General features: G+C 30.4%; 1 protein-coding gene across 1 annotated transcript in view; it reads right to left on the reverse strand.

Annotated features, from left to right (window-relative positions):
- The window catches only part of LOC147066427 (kin of IRRE-like protein 1), a 273510-nt gene that overhangs the window by 186266 nt on the left and 63292 nt on the right, over nucleotides 1-23952 (reverse strand). Inside the window, exons 5-6 of the mRNA XM_085956198.1 lie at nucleotides 10710-10913; nucleotides 6384-6529 (exon numbers count right to left, since the gene is read on the reverse strand). Coding sequence (XP_085812324.1) covers nucleotides 6384-6529; nucleotides 10710-10913 — 350 coding nt within the window. The remainder of the gene's footprint in view (nucleotides 1-6383; nucleotides 6530-10709; nucleotides 10914-23952) is intronic.

Below are 23952 nucleotides of genomic sequence, written 5' to 3' on the forward strand. Positions count from 1 at the left end.
GTGTATATTAACTCAATTTCGACAAGGATATACAATATTTTTACGCTAAACCATCGATATAATATTGAAAGTCAAGCCAAAGTGTATTAGAAATGTTTTGTATAACATTAGCTATTATTTATTTGGTAATTTTATAAATTGACATCTCTATTTTCGAATTCTCTATATAAATACTATGAGAAATTGAAGGTACATAATTTTAATACACTTCTGAGAAATGTATAGCCACTAAAAAAATCAAAAAGAATTTTTAAATTATGTATGTTGTGAATTATTCATTGAATAAAAAAAGTAGTAACAATCAAAATATAAGAAGAAATAAAAAGTAAGTAACAAAGTGATAACAATAGACGCACAGCTCGGAGATATAAAAAAGTATCTATAATATACATAAAAAGAGAATAGGATAGTAGTTGACAGAAAACGTAAGAAATGGGCTAGTTATTAAAACAATACGCGCCTAAAAATAGATTCGTATTATCTCAATTCGTATTTCCACGCGTGGCCCTTTTGGAAAAGCGTTTTCCGTCACGAAAATACGAAGCGCTCCCTAACCCGCCATTGGGGAATATTTAAGTGCAACTCGAGAAGAAGACGGATGCCCTACGCCGTTTTATAGACCAGGTGTTGTTAAGCCGTAATGCCACTATGATCTATTCATAACGATTACTCAAACTAGCATAACACCGAGCTACTACAATAACAGACATCGTATATAAGAGTATGTATAATATAACTGAAATATAATGTAGTTATGTATTCAAGTTTCTAAGCAGTTATCGTATATACGATATAGTATACAATTGAGATGTATACTTTTGAGATATATGGGCCCCGACGCCATGTGGGTCCGAGGGAAATTTTGGATACTAGATCGGCGGACACTGACCCAAGAGAAGAGATTGACGTAGTTATTGGAGGGGGTTGGGTTATACTGTTAACTGAATGCAATTGAGACACACTTTTGTATATAAATAGTGATAATAGGAAGTCAATAATTTATTATAACGTATTTATTTTTAAGGATTTTGTTCAATTCTGAATATAATTGAACACGCGTATTAAATAAGGCTCTAAGTGCCAAACAACAGTGTAGTGTAGTTACAAAATACCGAGTCATTGCAGTAAAATTTCATGAAGCAGACCTTTTGAAAAATGTAGTTTTACAGTGTGAAGCAATCACGACAGCTTCTATAATTTTAGGTATTAAGAACTCGCAAGTGTCAACACACCATCGTCAGCTATTTTATATTGAATGCCGTTGACCACTGCAGTGCTACTTACACCATTATAAATAAAACACGCCAACGGACTTACAACGTCGACAGGTTTAATTATTTTGCTGTATTTTTTTGACTTGCATGAGGCACTTAGACTATAGTTGAAGTTGTTGGCGTTGGTAAGTAGAACATTTTTCTATAAAAATGTCAGTTTTTATGTTTTTGGTACTTAGCGCCTTAATTAATACACGTATTCAATATTATGACAGGTTCTGGATAGCACTGTATGGAAAAAGTGGGTCATGACCTTCATTCATAAGAAGAGTTTAAAAATCTTAATCCCATTCAAAATATTATTAGGATGGAATCAGTCAATAAAATTACATCTAATCATTTTAGGTCTTTCTCATCCTTAATAACATGTAATTTTGTCAAAAAATAAAGTAAACACATAATAATAATTTAAAAAAAAGTTTTGAAAATTATTATTACTGACGAATTCAGTGAATATAAAATGTGAACAATATTTTTTTAATTCAGTCGTAGAAAAAATCTATTGTCATCGCAATTGATCCTAGTACACTATCATACCCACTTTTCACTATAACCTCTTTACTTACGTTAGCGCACTTAGAGCAGTGTTCGAGTTCATATAAATAACAGTGTATTGAACTCAGTATTGCTAACTGTACCATAATTATAGTATCTGTACTATAATTTTGGAACGCGTACAATGTACGATATAAAATTGAAAAAAATACTATAATTTTGGATGAGTTGAAACTGAATAACTTGATTTTGCCGATAAGAATTTTTGAATGTTTGTCTAAAAAAAGCCTCGTTAATCACTTCACGCATAATTGTTTGAAATTGCAGAAAATTATCGGTCATTCAACGAGTACTACATTTTTTGCCGAAATAATATAATTTTTATGTTGCATACCTTTTATAATTCGGTGACAAAAATATGGCAACACTGATTGAACTATAATTGAAACATTGAAAAAAGTAGGAGACGGAGCACACGATGATAACACAAAAACCTAATACGATAAGAACCAAAATAATTTTCAAATAAAATATGTTCAAATTAAACGTGATGTTGTTAACAGCTTACAGTCCTACCATTAAAGCCCTCTGTTCAAAGGTTGGCAGTAAGATTTAGGAGTAATTGCGGCTTTGAGGCAAAGGTGTAGGTGTTTACTTGAACACTCTTTCTTTCGGGCTGAAAGATTTATGCGTTCAGATGGTGGTTTTTTGGCATCTATTTAATTATTTTTGTGTTCACCGGATCCTAAGGAGTTACGTCTTCGTAAGCTAACTTATTTGCACTGCGCGCCGTAACATTTTTACGAATATATTACCATCAGAAAAAACACAACGAGAATTTATTTGAAATAATAATGAAGGCATATAAAAGATTCAAATTGCAAAAAAATAGCGTTAGAAAAAAATTGATATTAACGTCGGAATATTACGTTTAATATTATAAAATTATTAGTTAATTCAAAAGCAAAAGATTGGTTTGCAAGTACAAAGATGTCGTTAATAAATTTGATCAACACCTAACGCCTAACGCGCCAGTTAGTAGTTGCCAAGTTAGAAATATAATTGAATGTTTGCTGCCCTTCCATTGACAGAATTTGAACTTCGGTTAATGTAGTTGTTTAAATTAATTTGCGTGGCATGATAATATAAGGGTCGATATATACTACATGATAAGCGCCTTTATCCAGTTAATAAAATGTATAAGCTTGAATCTCACTTAGTGCAACATTTTTCTTGGGTATTTTAAATTGTCAAGTACATAAATAATAAAAAATAACATACTTTAGAATCGAGGGTATACTGACAGAAAGCATTAACTCATTAAAACAAGTTCTGAGATAATCGCAAAAAGAACTTTAATTTTTTTTTCAAAGCGTTCTCGCACGTAGATTTTTTTTATGATTTAAAAACATTTTTTCTACATTATAAAGACTAACCTTTATGGCAAACACAATATACGACATGTTACAAATCCTGTATTTTGTATACGCAGAACGCATTAGGTCATTATCATGCTTTCTATCAGAATGAAAAAATAACAATATGATTTAATAATGTTTCTATTTTCTCACCATTATATCCTATGCCTTTGTGCGTTTTAGCAAGACGTAGAGCGTAACATTGTATACATTTTGGCATTTAAAACAGCAAAAACTGAAATAATGCTTTCTGTCAGTATACCCTCGATATTACGTCGGTATTCAATATATGCCTATGGTGGCCGAGCGGCTTAAGCCTTAGCTAATAACGCCGTGGATACTAGGTTAGAATCCTGGTTCTGGCAAACATACATATTTTTCAATTTGTGTTTGAGTATGGACTTAATAGGTAGGGCGTGGCTAACATACATTTATCGTAAAAACAAAATCTGTTAATACCTACATAACTTCATTCTATGGAGACCCATATTATGATCTTATTAGGATCGGATATGGTCAAAAGAAAGAAGAAGAAGATTCAATATTGAAATATGTGAAGAAAAATTGAATTTTTTGAATCATCATTGCTGAAATTGAATTATTATATACAAAACACCTGTCTACAATAATATACCTATCGTTATATTGTAAAAATGTTCTTTTCGTCCAATTAGGTTATTTAAGATGACAATATCTTATTCATATATAAAATATAATTAATATGTATATTACGCCTTTTTAAAAGCATTTAAAACTTTTTAATTTCGATTTCCAAAACTATAGAAAAACTGGACACGCTGCATTAATACTTTGGACGCGGAAGACGCACACGGTGCGTAATGACCAGGCGGCCGATCGATGTAATTAAAGTGCATTTTAAAGGGGGCAATTAAAATCTCATTATCTATTCAGCAGCGAAAGCGTTAACCATCAATATAACCTTTATAAAATGCACTTGGTATACATGTTTCGCTTACACCTTCAGATTAATCGATTATTTGTAGCAATATTACAAATTATTTGAGTTAGTGGGCATAATATTATATTATTATTGTCAATTCTGTAAGGTTTGGGGGGGGGGGGGTATAAAAGAGCTATGTCACGTGAGAAACGAAACATCTGATAAAACTTCGATTTTTACAACTCAAGTAAGGGAGGTGGGAATCTTCAATAGGAAAATTGCGAGGAGCGCTTATGATTTCAAACGTTGTATTGTGTCATTTCTGTAAATATTTTTTTTTATATTTAAAGAAAATGTAAACCATACCATAATAACTGTTCATATTTACATTACATGTATTATTTACCCCGAATCGATATTATCCGTTATTCTATCAGACTCACTTTCTCTTGGTATGATTATATAGTGTAGTTTAAAGTTTAGAAGATATATATATTACATATTTAGCTATATATTTTTCGATTTATACGTTGTGTAAATGGAAACTCTGCCATTATTGTTAGTATTAAATTGTATATCTCTGAAACCTATCTTGTATGGAGCATCCGTTGTTTGTTCTCCCAAGATGCAGAACCAATCTGTTATTGGTAATATCAATTGTTCGCTTTGAATATTACTATAATATTCCACTCACTTCATCCGGTGTAATTCCATGTACTTTATTTTTTACTCTATTACCCTGTATTTTTACCTCGTTTTTATTAGCTCGTATTCTTGTTTGTCCGGGACAGGTTTTTTCTTGTGTATCCAGTACATTTTTTTCTTGTTTGTTCAAGATTTGTATTGAACGATTGAAGATTTTTAACTAACTTCCCGACTAGCTAGACATTTGAAACTTTTAGAATACATCAGAACACGACTATGCATTCTTTTAATACTTTTAAGCCGTTTTAAGCAGAATTGAATTCATTTTCAGTTAATTATGTTTTGTATGGCAAGTTATTATTGTTGGTTGATATGGGGGTCCTAGCAACTAAATTATTAATATGTACGTGCATTACTATAGAAATCAATATGAAATGTCAAAATGAAATTTCAGTATTCTATAATATTTATTCAGTATTTCTATCAAGTACATTTTTTTTTATTAATATATAGAATTGTCAAGTATATATGATTCAACAGAAAATTTAAAAACGTGGTATATAAAAAGTTCTTTTTATCTTGTAATTATTATTTAAATATTGTTAAAAATATTTTTTTATATTATGTCATGTACACTTTAAAATTATACCGAGTGACACTCAAAACATCGTTCATTTCCGGATGAGTACTTTAGTATAAGAAGTACAAGAATGTCGATTATAATATTTGACTAGCGCCGGCCTTTGGTTACAATTATTAGTAATTTAATTTAATTATTTTGTCATACATACAGTAAAACATACTTTAATAATACGTCGTTATTCAATATATGCCCACGGTGGCCGAGCGGCTTAAGCGTTAGCCTATAAGGCCGTGAATCCTAGGTTAGAATCCTGGTTCTGGCAAACCCACATATTTTTCAATTGTGTTTGAGTATGGACTTATTAGGTTTGGGAAGTGGCTGACATCCATTTCTCGTAAAAAAAAAATCTGTTAGTACAAACCTCTACTCTGTGGAGGCCCATATGATCCTATTAGGATCGAACATGGTTGAAAAAAAATGTATATAAGAACCTAATAGTATCCAATGCAGTAGAAAAATTAAAAAAATAAAATTAAAAACTTAAAAATTGGTGTTAATTACAAAAGTAACTTATTCCAATGCAAAAGAAAATATATGTAACGTCAACACCGTAAACAGTTTTTTGGTTTTTGCCAAAATCTTATTGAAGTGGAGTAAGTTCACTTTGAAAATACATGCCTCATATAGATAGATCGATAACTCCCGAAAATTATAATAAGGTCCTACTGGGTACATTTTTTTCGATTATTTTTGAGGTTTTTCAAAGATACTAATAATTTTTAAAGAAAATATTAATTGTTTAAATAGTTGTTATTCATATTCATTTAGGCGAATAAAACTGGTTCTCATCATTATCAAAATGTAATGTGTAGTATTTATTGTCGATTATTTTATTTTTCACAAAAATGTGAGCATTCTTATGTTGCAGTTCTCGCGGGCTTTATCTCTTAGTCACGTTTATTTTAACAAAGAAGAATAGACGTCGTATTATTTATCATCGTAAAAATAATATTAATCTCTCTAATAGAAGAAAATTTCTGTAGGATAAATAATAATGTACGATTTACCTTAGCCCTTTTGAGTTGTCTCTTTCCTTTGTACCAAGTGATGACAGCGTTGGGTCTAGATCCGGTCGAGCTGCAAGTGACGGTGTACCTTCGCTCGGCTGTCAGGGGCGAGGGGTGTTTGCCAATCTCCACACTGAGGGGCCTCACTGGAAAAGTAAAAAGAAAAACACGTTACGTGGTATGTATAATATAATCACATGTATTCTAGTAATGTAGCCCAATGACACCAACAACATGACGTGCTCATATAATTTCTTCTCAGTTATTATAATATAGTAACTTGTACCTTTATTATGGTAAAAATTATAAATTTTTGGACGGTATATTATACAAAAATTAATTATTGGTTTTTTAATTAAAAAAAAAATATTGGTGTTCGTACTTAAGTACGCGCGTTAGAAATTATACTTCTTTGGCGTAACAAAACAAAAACAAAAATTGTGATAACCTAGATTCTTCGACTAGCTCTTAATTATCTTGTTAAATTACACACTCAAGAAAAAGGACCGCTTATTGGAACGCCGTTGGTTAATTTCCATACACTTTAACTTATATTACCAAATTATAAAATTATTTATCGTTGTTTTTATTTTTAAAGTAACAACTGCCACTATGACGTTTAATAGTTTGTTTACGTAAGGAATTGCAAATGGTCGAAAATAATAAATTCGCTGGGTAGGCAACGGAACAATTTTAAACTATAATATTAAACTGTATAATCGTCACGATTGGAGTACCATACTGTGGCGTAATCGTAGTGCGTTAGGCTGATAAACGAACAATCGGTGGTTCGAATCCAATCGAGTGCGTTTATTTTTGTGTGAAAGAATAAATTATGCGTTACATGTCACACGCCAAAAATACACTCTGATCCAAATTTACAAGCGCCTAAAGAAGTATAACTTCAAAAATCAAATTGCATGTGGTTAATTAATAATATTATAAAAAGGTTTAATTACTATGAATTAAATTTATATTACAGAATCTCATTCTCTCTAAGTACGTAGTTAAATATATTAGGAAAGCTACTATTTTTTGTATAGCTATCATAAAAGGCTAACAAGCAGCATTCTAATGATATTTATTATACGCGTGTTTAAAACCACGATATTATAGAAGAAAATGTATTATTACTAATAATTGTTATGCTTGTTTATGCATCTGCATCATATTTTCAATAATATTTAATAAAAAAATAAACACTTTTAATTATATTTAATAGGCCGAATCACTACTTAAGTCCTAAAGAATGATTAAAATTATCGATATAATTTGTTCTTGTCAACAGACAGTTTAAAAACGTTGTATATAAAAAGTTCTTTTTATCTTGTAATTATTTTTAAATGATTGTCATACTCATAAAATCTACAAAAGTTATTTTTTTAGTTTAATACTCGTACTACCTGATGGAATTTAAATTTAAATTCTAATCAATTTGATTTTTTTACTATTCCAATTGAGTCATTTTTTGCGACCTGGGTTTCGCCGTTCACTTAAAATATATAAAAAAATTCATATCCGATTATTTATGTGGTAATAAGGGTTTTACTTTTTTTTATTGTCCTAAATTGCTAAATGAATGATAATTAACTGTATTCCTTGTCAGTATGTATTTGCTATTGGTGAGTGCGCATAGTGCTTGAGAATGTCGAAAGGCGAAATCCAGGTTGCAAAAATGATTCAAATATAATACATAGTGCGAAATTCAGATTAATTACAAATATAAAAATATATTCTGTTTATCCCTTTTTATTGTTAAAATAATAAAAAATGTTTTATACGCATATTTCTTCATTAAACCTGTAGGTTTTTTATATTATATTACAACGTTTTTATTGGCTCTTATTCTTGTTTGTCCGGTGGTTATATACACATATACACTTATAGTACACATATTGCATTTTAATTTTAACTAACTTCCCGACTAGCAAGACAATTGAAACTTTTAGAATATATCAGAACACGATGCCAATGCATTATTTTAATACTTTTAGCCATCTTTAAGCAGAATTGAATTCATTTTCAGTTAATTCTGTTTTGTATGGAAAGTTATTTCAGAAAAATCCGTAAAAAGTAAAAGACTATTATTGGTTGCTAAGAAAGTGGTCCTAGCAACTAAATTATTAATATATATACGTGCGTTACTATGGAAATCAAAATGAAATGTCAAAATGACATTTCAGTATTCTATATTTGTTTTTTATTTACTTCATATCAAGTACAAGTTTGAGCATATTGAGCATAATAATTCAACAGAAAATTTAAAAATGTTGTACTTATATAAAAAGTTCTTTTTATCTTGTAATTATTTTTATACAACATATTATTATATATATATACCTATAGGTATTATTTTTTAAGTAATCAAAATATTGATAATTTCTTACTATGAGACTTAAAACTGTGTAATCTTTATGTTTAAATTTCACGATGAAGAAAATTTATTATATATGCGATAGAGTGATGTAAGAAAGAGTTTCCGCTATGTACATACCGAACAATGGAAGAAAAAACAAACGACTTTAAAAAAAATATTTGTTCAGTACTGTAAATGTCTTGAAATACTTATTCAAAATATTTAAAAAATCTTATATCAACAATGTTCTGACAAAAACAACACCTTTGTTATCTAAAAATATTAATTAATTAAAAAATGACAAAGAACTCGGAAAGTCAAGAATCATGTTACCGGCATAATTAATATTATAATAATTGCCTGCTATATCCTACTTCTAATTATGGAGCTACCTACAATGGAAGCGAAATCATTAAAAATAATTTGTATATCTCAAACTTTTAGGTTTCAAATATCAAGTGTCTCAAATAACAAATAATTCATGTTGATTTATAAACTTCAGTAAACAGTGATAAAGAAATTTATATCAGTGACTGAAAAATATACAATTTTTTGTCCGAATTTGAAAGTCATTTGATTTACAAAAAAAATAGAAAAAATGTATTAATTTTGTATTTTTTAGATGAATAAGAATGTATTGTTTTGGTAAAGTAATTAATCTATCTATAAGAAAATAATGTAGGTATATAGAATACAAACTTAACTTGTTTGATAAAATTATTACATAATATGCAAAACTATTGTTTTAATATTTGAAATAACGTGAGGCTTTATGTGAGTATTAATCATTTATTATAATATGGTAGGCGATGAATTGAAAACGCGCATTATAAATAAATGGCTTAACGGCCCACATGTTCAGCGTAGGTCAAAATGGAGCTTTTATGGTATTTTAAGAGCACAACCCTGGACATTCATTAAACGTTGTAGATAATCTATTTATAGAATTTCTTATGATCCTTTATATTTATTTTAAACATTTGATGACTGCATAAAGTATTTTTATTACATAAAATAGTATTCTTTTCAACCTCTCGCTCTAATATTTTAGAATATAGTCATATTTCAGTACGTCCATGTGCAGTGGTGTTTTAGATTTATTAATTTTTTAGTAGATTTATTAGTTAAATTAATGTTAACATTATATAGTGACATATTTACGATAGAAAAATATATTTTATAATCTTTGTGATCCCAAATTTGACAAGAATTAGGCATTTTATTATTCAAAAAATGGGCACAATTAACACATTTGAAGATAATTCTATATAACACTAGTACTAATTATAAGCTATGTCTTTGACCATTCAAATGTGATAAATATCCTACGAATAATGATTGCTTTATAATAATTATTGACCTAAGAATAAGGTGGTATTTTTTTGAAATACGCCATTTCTATTGGCATTTCTCAGTGGTTAAGCTACAACATACGGCCGTAGCCATAAATTGACAAACTATAAATGAAGTAGGGAGTAAGACCATGTAAACGCGCGTGTTTATTACATAGGTAATCATTTTGATTACTTAAATCACACAACACGTATTTACGTGTTGTATGATTTAATAATATGTGGTGGATACTAAGTGATCCACAATATCAAGTAAATTACCTGAAACACAAAATTTATTATTCTATTATTCAGTAAAAGTGAATTAAAAAAATATATTAGGTATACATATTTCTATAAAATAGAGACCATTAATTTATTTTTATTTTTGTAATCATGATATTGATAGATCAAATTAGCTATCGCCAACAACACTTAACAACGTGTAGAATTAAATGCTTTGTAGTTTAAATAAATTATAATATTAATACTATCGACCGAAAGTACTTGATGGAATTTGAATTAAATTAATTAGAAATGAAATAAATTGTAAGTATCAAAATCTTTGTATATAATGCAAATGAATCATATTTTTCATTTATTTCGGATGTATTTAATTTATAACAAATGTGAACTTACGGTTCATATCCAGTACAAATGATTGTTCTTTAGCCGATATAAGCCCGCTATTTATGGCTTGGCAGGTGAAGATCGAGCCAAAGTCCTGCCGCCCTATGGCCGGCCAGGAAAGTCGGTTTTCTATCACGTCACCGGTGTTGTGTTCATATTCGACGTCCACTAGTACGCCATTTACCAGCCACCTTACAGTTGGGGGTGGGCGACCTGGAACAACAATAATTAAAAAAGATTAAAAACAATTTAAAAATAGAATTCAGACACTGAAAGTAATTTTTCACCGTTTAAAGAACCTATGTATGAGAGTCAAATCGGATACACTGTACCTAAGTAAATGATAAATGTAACTAAAACCGGCATTACTTATACGCAGGGCTTTTTTGTCATGTACTAGTAAGGCGGTGGAACGATGTTAAGGCACCTTTTTTCACGGTATTTTTCAAAAGAAATTAGACGAAACAATGTTTGCGCTCACATAGTACAAGTTAATTTTCCTGAATCACCTCATATGAAAAGACATATCCTGAAAAACTATCGCGTTTGATATGTGCATTACCATTTTTTCAAGTGAATTTGAACGCAAAATTTTGCAAATGAACCTAATAAATTATTACCCCAATAAGAGCTTCGTTGAAGACCAAGACAGTTTCAGCACTTCAGTTCATCAAACTCGTCGGACTACCTTTTGACACTGTTGATAATTCAAAATATGTTGATCAGTGGTTACTTAGTGGAATATATTCAGTCATAAACTTAGAAAAGGAATCGAGACGATTTTCTAGTCGAACTGACAGTGCGCTAGCCTGGGAAATCGACCAGATAAGTGAGATAAACGCACATCACATATTTGCTCGAATCGTTAACAAAAATCGCTTGCGGCGCTAATTTCCTTCAGGCGTATTAACATTTTAAAATATGTGGATATTGTGTAATTTCATTTTTTGGTTAATATTTATTGATACACTGAGTAGGTACCCTTAATTTTACCTCGTACGCCATTTGTGTGTCTTCACACGAACTCGAGTATTTGTAACGCGGTCGTGAATGAAAATCAGTCAGTCAATGAAAAATACTCGATCGTAAATGATTATATCATGTGGATCTTGATTTTTAGAGAAATGATTTAATTACAAATATTTATTAACCAAAAGAATAAACTAATTAATTTACGCAATTTACGATGAAACAATTGGCAGTAATGAAGAATAACAATATTAGTTTCTATAGAAATGTTAAGTTCATTGTACTTCATGGGTTTCAAATATATGAAAACGTTGAGTTGGTTAAAAAATAGCTAAGTACAATTTATTATTATATTATTAACGCTGCAGCAAAAAGATAACGTAAGCTCTTTTTTCTATATGACCGGCACTTTATTTTCAGTCTTATGTCAAGTGTGTTTATTTTTATTACCTATATTTAAAACATTATACAATTTTATAATATTGTCTTTTAGCTTTGAATATTTCATAGATCAAGGTATAATAATCTCATGTAAATGCAATATCATATTATTATTATTTAATTTCGTAACGATGAATATTATCTTCTGTAATAAAGAATCAATGATTGCTGCTGGTTTGTGTAGGTACCAATATTTTTTCTAAGGTTTTACAAATTATTTGTTTATTTGTTAATAGTATCATGGCATTATAGAGATTGACCAATGTGCCATAATATATAATAAATACAAAATATAAAAATTATTTAATTACAAATAACAACCAATATAAAGTAGTATATTATTCTCATGTAAAGTAACATGATTAAAACACTTATGAATTTACCCTTTTAACACATCCACGAACATTATATTATAGTTTAAAAAATCAACGTTTATGGTGCCATCAAACAGGTGAATTGCATGATACACAGTATCATGAAACGTCACATCTATCCTGTGATGGGTGTCATGAAGACCACGGAGTTACGAGTAATATTGGTGGGAACATGAAAATTAATATTTGCCAGTATATTTTAGATTAGGATTAGATTCTAAATAAACCCACGAAACACTACGGTGGACAATGATTGCACTGATAGCATACCGAGAAGAAAACGAGGCGGAACATTCTGTTTATTATAATTATCATGAGGAAAGAATTTAAATGTCATTAAGTGGAGAAATCTAAGAAATCTATTGTGGACTCGATAACGAATGATATATTTATTCTATTTTTCCCACTGAATGGACAATGATTGCACTGATAGCATACCGAGAAGAAAACGAGGCGGAACATTCTTTTTATTATAATTATCATGAGGAAAGAATTTAAATGTCATTAAGTGGAGAAATCTAAGAAATCTATTGTGGACTCGATAACGAATGATATATTTATTCTATTTCACCCAATGAAAACACATTGAATACAAAAGTTATATTACAACATATTATTATTATCAAAATGCATATCGTCACCTCAATGTTACAATTAGATAACTTTGATATTCACTGTTTTTGAGATAGCTATGAATATGATTCTACATTTTCCTTCTCTACAAAATGATAAAACTAGGTAAGTCAGAAGTTAATGGTATCTTTCAGCTGGGGCATGGTCTAAAACAATCGTGTCTACGTGACGCACAGATTGTGCAAATGACGCATGCAGAAAAAAACATAATTTGTCATAAAAAGTCAACATGCGTCCATTTAATGTTATGTTTATTGTTTTATTACTAATAATAATAATATATTCATTGGCATGTTTTCTTTTTAAAGTAAATGGGTAACGTTTTTTAGTCATCTTGACACGATTTAAGAATTAATTCCCCCGTCGCCATCACAAAACAGATTGACGTGTTCACAGCTCGACTTTTGCTCTCCGATTGCCAGCCAGTCCGAAATTTCGTCGCACCTATAGTTGAAAATTATTTGCAGTTTCACTAAAGTACCATATTAATGGAAACTGTATTAATTTTGTGTTTGAAAATATTAGATAACTTTAAAACCATAAATGCATTAAATAAATATAATAAGATAGATATCTACAATATTTTTTTCATATAATTGAACATTATTTAAGTGTTCCCAATTAGACAAACACAATTTTTTATTTTTATTTTAAATACTAATTATGGCCTAGATTTACGTTAATCAAGTGAAGTTTAAATTTCATTTTCCCAACAATGACCAAATCAGAGTTATCTACTTGTAGTATTGAGGTGACGATATGAGTTATAATTCTTGTAACAAAACTCCTGCCGTTATATAGAGATGAATGTAAACATTAATGTTAATACTTAAATTCAAAATCACAAAAAATTGTCGGTAATGAAAGTGCATCTTAGTTAATTTCGGCGTGATTAAGTATGGTACAGGTGGTTTTTTTGATAAGCACATTAGCTGGAATCTAATGAATGCCAGTTCGAGTCCCAACCAATACAATATGTTTGTTTGTTCCATGTTATGTAGCCATGATAAAGCAAAACTGTTACCGTACATAATTACTGTAAGTTTAATCGTTTACAACTATACAGCCGATAGTATTAAGGCTATACCTCAGTTGAGGCATGGTCTAAAAAGGTCGTGGCTAAGCGATGCGCGGATTGTGCAAATGAGGCGTGCCGAACGAAATATAATTTGTCATATAAATCCAATATGCGTCCATTTAATGTTATGTTTATTGTTCTATTAGTAAAAATAATAATATATTCATTGACGTCTTCTTAAATTCGTTTCTTTTTAAATTAAATGGGTAACGTTTTTTAGTTAGTAAGAATTAATACCCCTGTCGCCATCACGAAACAAATTGACGTGTTCACAGCTCGACGTTCGCTCTCCGATTGCCAGCGAGTCCGAAATTTCGTCGCACCTATAGTTGAAAATTATTTGCCGTTTCACTGAAGTACCGTTTAACTATTAGCCAATGCTGTTACGTAAAATACTGTGAGTCAATAGTAAAATCTCTCACCAAATTAAACGAGATTGATTTCGACCTCATTAGTGAAAAACGTATTAATATATTTTATCGTCTTTCTTATGTTGTGAAAACGCGGCCTAAGTTTGAAAGAAAGCAGTCACTCTGACGCTTACTAATATTAATTATAATAAATTGATGGGCCCAACGGGATTTCCCTACTTCTTTGATGGAACACTTTTGTTAGGCAGATATTGATCCGGGGAACCTATCCGGGATATTGTTATTTCAGTAGAGTTTAATATAAGTACCGCCAGTGGACCTATAAAATATCATTGTTTAAGCGAACTAATGCGAGAGTTATTAGTCGCCGTTATTTTAGTCAAAATATCGTTATTTAGGGCAAGCTACAATTTTCAATCACTAGTGGATAAATATGATCGAAGTTATAACAGACAGTTTTCAAACAAGCTTTAGGTCGTTGGGCTTAGAAAATTGATAAAATATCACAAAGCTAGGGACAGTAGCTTCTCGTCAGGAAATACTAAATTAATGGGAACTGGCTTACCCTACCGGGTGTGGTATAACATGATACGGGTCCCAAGTGTGGAAAAATAAAGGATAAACATAAACACGTGTTAAATAAATTTATTGTATTTTAATAAACATGCATAATTTTGAAAACACTTCCGAGAAAATATATTATAACAAATAGAAAAGTTTTTTTTGAAAAACGTAAGAAACCCCGCAGGAATCGAACCTGCATCTCTCGGGTTTCGCGCCCTCGCACATAGACAACTATGCTAAATGCGTCATACTTAATTGCGACAACTTTTAACCAGTGGCTTTTATTACTCTCTGAAGCGTTTTCCAAGTTGAGTTACTATTGGCGAACGGCTTTTGTATTTTAAATTAAAGTAGGTATTACTTTAATTACTAAACGACGTCATGGATCACTCCAAGACTTGACTTACTTGTTGTAACTTACTTGAACTTTCTTATAATTTAAAAAAAGCAAACCCTGCTTCAAAGCCATGATCATGGTGACTGGCTTTCAGAAATTCTATTTTATTAATATTATGTTCTCCGGTTTTCGTATAACTAGGGTAGACTGACGTCGCGTATCAATGGGACATACCCCGTTGATTAATGTATTATCTCACTATTCCGTTAAAAATTATGGGGTTACTATAATATAATACTCCATCGAAATTGGGATTGCAGATAGTTGAAATATACATGTTGCCCCGCTTTGAAATTTTTGATTATAGAATTTAATGCACTACCACGTGGTATCTAACATCAATATTTGTCTATACGATTTAACATTTTACAAATGTTGGTGATTTTAATTTTAATGTTTAGACATTATTTTTGTTCGATTTGTAGTGTTTTTGACCTGTGTTCTGTTAAAAACGTCAATTAACAAAAACAAAGTTTTTAAAGGACAGTATCATAAAATCCTAGTTTATTATACGTAATATTATACTGGTGTATGGATGTTATATACGTAAAAATACGTATATACATTGTCAATACGTCAAAAACAGGGAATGCATGTCTAATTTAACTATCTCACTTCTTACGATGGGTGGCCGGAAATATCCTGTATTTACGTAATTATGAACAACCAATTTTCATAATAATATGTATGACAATATTTCAAGATACAAGTAAATGGGTATGTGTTAAAAGTAATATACATACAGAGTCAATTGTTTTTTTTTTTACGAAATATATTTTTTCGAAAGTTTAACTATTGCGAGAATTGAAAATATATTAATATAATATTATATTATATATATATATATATATATTATAGTAAATGTAGGTTTTTATCATAAAACGAATTTCTACTGAATAAGACAACATATTGATTTTTGAATTTATAGCTGCGAAAAAATGGATACCAACAGATATGCTATATTGATGATGTTGAAAAAATGGTTCTCACTGAAAATCTCCTGTATTTACATTTCACAGATCTGAACACCCTACGTATAACCAACGTAAGCAGTTAAAGTGTATTATACTTGTCAACTTTAATTTATTTTAATAACAAGAGACAAGATTTCAGAATGTTACATTCTATATACTGAATATACATAATTTCAAAACATCTCATGCATATACACACAAGAAAAAATCGTTTTGTAGAAAAAAATAAGATACCCGACAGGATTTGAACATTGAAAAAAAAATCTCCAATAATTTGTTAAACAATTTTAATAATTTATTATTAAAAATAAAATTAATAACTATTGGTGCAGTCCTAAAATATATGCACCGAAAAAGACTTCACAACTTTTGACTAAATACAAATTGATATTATCAGAGTTGGTAGCATTTATTGAATTGATAATTATGGAGATTGGTTGTTGACGTGTTGGTTTGGATACTAAATTATCTAGTTATTGGTTATTCAACTAACGATGATTAAAAAAAACTTCTATTAAACTTGTAAAAAAGCATTTTTTATCACCGTGCGATTGTAGAAAATAAATATCAGAACATATATGTGATGACTACTACCAATATATCGGTAATTATTCGAATGTCTTGAAAACAATCTAATCGATTGTTTAAACAACTTTTTTACTTTAATAAATTCAAAAGTTACATCAGCATAATATTATAAAAAGGTTTTTTCTACAATAACTTTTTATAAAACATTGTTGTATAATCGGTTTAACGTAACACAATACATATTGTTAAATTATGATCAATAATGATATTATTGAAAGTGCGTATATGATTTTGCGTAGGATTGTATTATTATTCAGCGGAATTAAACTTCAATAATTTATTGTTCATGCCAATATTAACATGAACGAATTATGTTGTCAAATTATTTCTGATATTAATATAAATTTTATCGAACCTTTTATAAAACGATCAATTTAACATTGATAGTGTAATGAATTTTCAAAAAGCAGATATTTATTAAACGTAATAATTTTTATATAATATTCCATAAAGGTGAAGTTAGCGAGAGATGAAATTTGGCAGTTTGAGATCGCGAGACGAAAAATTGTAGTAAATTTTGTGGCTGAGAAAAAATCATGATTAGAATTGAGATGGCTAGATAATTTATTAAATAATATAAATATTAGTTGTCGGGGTAAACATATAGATTTTAAAGTAACGAACGATCAGAAGAGTGGAGGCTTTCAAGATAGGTCTGTCGATACAGACCTATCTCGAAAGCCTCCGAAAGTACGGTAAACGTTTCATAATTTGGACATATTTTTCATGAAATATGATTTAGTCTAATTCAAACTGTAGGTAGTGATCAACATAATATTAGTCAGAAAGAGTTTTCCTTGGGTTGAATGGGGTGGCTCAATATACAAGGTGTGGTTATCAAGCTCATGAAAAGGAGATGTATCTAGTACACATTTAAATAGAAGATGGAATAAGAAAATTTTATAGAATAAACACGTTTCCATATTATATTGTACCATTTATGATGATGGTGATCACTAAAACTACAGGAGTTTCCATCAATTTTCTTTCATTTACAATGTCAATTGAAGCTGATGTTATTGTTTCATTGATGGTTAATTCAGTCGCTTTTTTGACAATATCGCTCTGTTCTTGAAGGCGTACGCCCTCGTAACCCTTCTCTTCGACGCCACCAGAGATTCCTATTTATCCAGGCTCAGATCTTTTCTTATTATATGACAGAAGAATTGTTGTTGGTTCAAAGACGTTATTTGATTTAAAACTCTTTCAGTAGATATTTTTACTCCTGCCTGTCCATGAAATGGGGAGCATTCTACAACAAATCTAGAATGCATCGGTTCTCTTCAGAAATGTATAAGATGAGTCAAAATACTACCGTATATTGTTTTAGTTGTTTTATGATACTGTGATTTTTCCATATCTTGGAGTCTCATAACGTTATTGGATTAGCAATTATCATATATTTGCCTAATTTCATTCTTGCAGCTACCGGAGTTATTGAAACTTAAGCTGAGGTATATGGAATCCCATACTGGTCCAAATGTTTTAGTCTATCAGTGACAAAAAGTTTGTTAGTTCGATTGACAATCGTTAATTTCGTTTTAGATCGTTTATGTTAAGGGTCAATTATTTAGGCGCTTGCTTTTTCAATATAGACATAATATAAAAATCTAAATTTATCATATTGTATTTGTGTTATATATATTTTTTAAAAATATACATATCTAAAAATAATCATCGCATATTGAAAAGTTGCTACGTATATTTGAATTGTATTCACAAAACTACAGCTAGCACGGAATATAATAAAACCTCTCTATAGTTAAAAGAAATACGGATATTCTATGAAATCCTCACACTGTTTCAATATAATGGATTGATAGGCTCTACTTTTATAAGTCAAAAGCCTCCACTCTTAGGATTTTTTTTATCCCTATTGCTATCATTTTTTTTTAATATCAACAAAATATTTATGTAGATGTACTCGAATGTCTAATTTTTCATTTGAGAAAGCAAGTTTAGAAATAAAACAATTTGGGAACTGAAACTGTAAAACTGTTAATTAATATGAAATAACAACGATGAAATCGCGCATACACTCGTAAGCATGGCCCCCACATCCTTGAGCGGGCCCCCTACCCATCGCTAAGGATAAAGGCAATGTGACGCTCTACAATAGCTTTTTCCAAATCGTGTACGCGGAAAAATTAATGTGTGTATTTAGTTTTTTTTTTTTATATTGTAATACTTATGTATATCTTATGAATTATGGAGTTGTATCGTACAACCACATAATTTTAAATAACATTACTGGAAAAAAAATAGCGTCGCAGGCGACTTTTTTTACTATGTAAATTTGCGATGTGTGTTTATCTCACTTATCTGGTCGACTCGCATCTCCGGGCCCCTCTTGAGCCCTGGCCCCAAGGCTAGAGCCCTGTCAGCCCCCCCCCTTGTGGGGGCCATGCTCGTAAGCATACACTAATTTCGTATTACTAGTAATCAAATCAGTAAAATAATAACAACTAATGAGAAAGATGTGGGTAGTGTTGTGCTACCAGTTATGCTCTACACTATATTTTATTATTGCCCACAGGCTTTTCAACGTCCACCCCTTCTTAAATCTCTACAGCGCCTACATTAAAATGGTAGTGCCTATTTTTTGAAGCGAAAGCGCGAATCAGATTGAGGTGCATGTCGCACTACTGTCACGCCGTCGCGGCAAGAAATTAAGTCTATGGTGTCGTCATTTTGCAGAATATTTGGAACGAGCACTATATAAATTCACTGAAGAATGACACTGATGAAGAGTGCCAACTATAATGTATTTATTACTTTGAATTATAATTAATTATTCATGCTAATTTCAATTGATTTTAACAGTTTCTACGTGTGCGTACGTTAAAATTACTTGCGACATGACATTTTTAGATAATATTTTGAACAGTAACCAACCAGCAGACCATAGACAACAGACAACATTCGTATATAAAATACATAGTCCATACCGCTAAAAACACAAAAACGTGATAATCCTATATATAAAATGATAAAAACGTTCATTGAGTTATGCAGGTGTCAATGCAGTGCAGTTAAACGTGAGGTGACCTCATTGTTGTTTTGGAAATTTCGGCAGATTTTGCCAACTGACAATGTTAGTTTATAGATTCAAAATGTGCTACGGGATGAGAGAATCAGACTGATAACATTTAAAACACCAAGGAAAACGACTTTACACACTTTTTTCCCGTAGCGGCAGCTTACTGTGACGTCACGTGAAAGTAGGCGTCAGGCGACATGCACCTCAATTTGATCAGAACTTTACAATTTTCTTATTGCCCACTTGATTTTTAACGCCCACCCTTACTGAAATCTTTACAGCGCTTATATTAAAATGGTACTGCTGAATTTCTGAAACGATTGTTTAAAAGATATTTGAAAGTAAGAATTTAAATCATAGAGTACTAGTTTGAAATAAGTGAGAGGAAAATATGAATAAATTCAAAACACATAAAACGTTTCAAAGTGGCCGCACCGCTCTGACGTTGGATTATATTTAAAATCGTAAACTGTAAAAAGGTGCATCCGGCGAATGGAGCCTCCGTCCGGACAATGTTGCCTGAATGAGACCGTTTGAAAGGCTCATCTTTCTTGATGGACAAAAAGCAGAAAAGTATCAGGTAGATACAACCATTACTTGCAGACACAAAAGGAAGGCGGTGTGTAAAGAATGATGATATGAGATGCTGTCGGGAGGGGATTCGGCACAATGTTGGCAGAGGGATCGTGGCTGCCTCTTTATATATGGAGCGAGAGAAAACGATACAGTATGGTATATTGTGAAATATCTTTTTTGCTCATTATTTAACATACTTCCCCTCTATTACCCGACAAGTATACTAAACCTTAAGTATGTACGTTAGAGGTGGGAAAAATTGTCGATTTTGAAGACTAAGTATAAAAAACACTTAGTAGGTATCGAAACTTGTTCCAAAATACTTACTAGTATATGGGATATTATAATATAGACTCTATATTATTATTAATTCAACCAATTCCTCTCGAATTTATAGGGAAAGCGATTCTACAGAATTTTCAGCATTGGTTGCAAAAGGGTTTTGAATCCGGTCGTATTGATTGTATGAAAGTAATGATGAATTTTTTTTTGCAGCAAAGTTAAATGTTCTTGAGACGGATGCAATATTAATTGTTTGTTTTCGATTCTGGTAGGTCCTTTGGTACATTTGTAGAAATCCTTGTCTTAACTCCTTCTAATTTATCAGAAAACGTCAGTATATTTTCATTCTGACCTTGCATTGTTTCATTAAATCTATGCAGGTGCTCAAATATATTACCAGCCACGTACACAAATTTTGCTATTTGTATAAAAGTGTTGTATAATATACAAAACTATTTGTATTTTTTTTAAAGCAATTAAGAGTTTTTGGTGCGTAAAGCTGTGTCAGTGCTTTTTAGAAGCCATTTTTACACAAATTGTTTATATTATAATTATTATCCATTTACATAATTACGCATACAATTATTTGAATTCAGTTTATAAGTTCCAATAATCATAATAATAAAAAATCGAGAAACTTGACGTGACGAAACCAGATGGACGCGTAAATACTTATCAGTCTCATACCCAACTGGAACTAAAACTAACTCCATATTATTACTATAAAAAAAACTTGTCACCATTTCTGTCTTTCACAATACCAACTTTACAACTGGGGAGAAAAGGAGAGCAATGGGGCCAATGACAGTTGAGTATATCACGGTTGGATATTAGTATATTATGCTATCTCGCTTGTACGTATTTAATGTCAATAGTATTGAAAGTCTACTAACAGTACCAACTAGGGAGTCGCGGTAATGATCTCATCGCATGCGTTCGAACTTGGAACAAGTTTATTGGGCCACACGTACTGAGTATGGGTAGTAGCATGCCGCAACATGAGTACACAAACTGGTGACAGTATTTCTAACTGCACTAAATGACGACAAGGACGCTGCTATAAAATCCCCTAGATAGACAAACTCGGGAGATGTACATAGCATTGAAGAACTAGGGACGGAGAAGAGAGTAGAATGAGCTAGGGGAGAGGTCTTCATCCAGCTGTCAGCAATCGATCAACCCTAGCTTACGATGATGATGATGACACTAATAATATAACGTGCATACGATATTATTTTTGAATGATCTTTTGTTTCATTTTAAGAAAAATACAAGTCTCACCTATATGTTATTTTTAAATTTTCGAAACACCCTGTATAGTTTGAATATTTAAGTCGTCGGCTGTTCATGCGCTATTTTCAATTTTCGATTTATGGCATGTATTGTTTCTTAAACTAAATGAATTTTTCATATTTATTATGCTCCTTTCAACAAATATTTGAAAATATTGCACACAATAAAATATTTCAAGCAATAATAAGAATATAGGCACCTATGTAGTGCTTCTAACTAGAGTTTACTAATACACAGTAATTAAAATAAATAAAATATTAATAAGACATACATGGTTTACATATATACTTTTGCCATATTATATCAACGATAAACCTTGTTAAAATACAACACATTAATTGTATAAAAAATGAAAAAAATGCAAATGTCTATTTATCTATTATTTATTCAATTATAATGTGGGTTACTATTAATATTTGTCTTGTAATATTAGATATAGCTGCCATATTGAATACATTGGAATTGGTAAAGTTAGATAATAATTGTTATAACTTCTATAAATTTAATAGAGTTATAAACTAGTGATGCATAATCTATTTTAAGAGTGTTAGATCAGCCAATTGCCTCATTAAGAAAAAAAATTCGTTGGGCCGTACAAGGTGTAAGTGTCGCTTGTAAAAATAATGTTCTCTTCCGAATAAAAACTTATTTTCAGGGCTTAAAATAATATATTGTTTGAAACTTTTACAGTTGTTTGTTATCGTATAAGATTCTTAGGTTGTCACAGTGTGTTGTTTCTTCTTTCCTTGACGTTTAAGGACTCATTACAATGACTATTTTTACTAGAGCATGGTCTCTCCAATGAGATCGAAATGATTAAGAAAGAAATAGGGAAAATATACGATGAAAATTTAAAAACCTAATACGATATTATCTGATTATTTTAACTTGGTTAAAAACAACTATTTGAACAAAATAATATAAACACTGTCGTGGAATATAAAAAATCCATTGACTTACGTATTTTTAGTGGATATCTTTTTAATTTTATTATAAAGTTAATATATCCATCAGAATTAATAAATAATTGTTTATGATTTTTTTTATAATTTTCGTTTTACTTTCATTATTTATGTTTTCTGTTACACTTTATAAAGGAATATTTAACTATAGAACCTAATTACTATTAGCCTTTAAAACGGCAACGTCAACGGAAAAGTCTAACTAAAGTATTAACAATTAACAGACATTGAAAAATAAAATATGCACATGAACATACAATACACCTAATTATTAAGTATAAATAAAACAGTTTATTTATTTTCATGCATGTTATTATGAATTATTTCCGCAAATCAGAGTCATTCCATGGCCCAAAACATTACCATTATAAATAATGCAATTAACCCATGTTAGGTAGAGGCATAATATGCAAATCAAAAAATATTATTGTTCAACCCGGATACGAAACGTGCTTGACTGAAGAATTCACATTATAGAAATATTCAAATAGGTAACCTTGAATATATTATAATGTTAATAAATACTTATTATTAGAGAGACGGCATTATTTAAAATACGACAAATTTAATAGTCTACGATAATTATCCACAAAATTTCTCAATAATGGCCGTTAAAAGAGTCGTCTTTATCAAAGGTATAATTATTTCATATAATATACGTAATAAACATATATGTGGAAAACGTTTGATGCCAGACAACTAAATAATTT

The sequence above is a fragment of the Rhyacophila brunnea genome, unplaced genomic scaffold (assembly GCF_057557595.1).
Source record: "Rhyacophila brunnea isolate RB1 unplaced genomic scaffold, BYU_Rbru_1.0 scaffold_5, whole genome shotgun sequence".
Taxonomy (NCBI): Eukaryota; Metazoa; Arthropoda; class Insecta; order Trichoptera; family Rhyacophilidae; genus Rhyacophila; species Rhyacophila brunnea.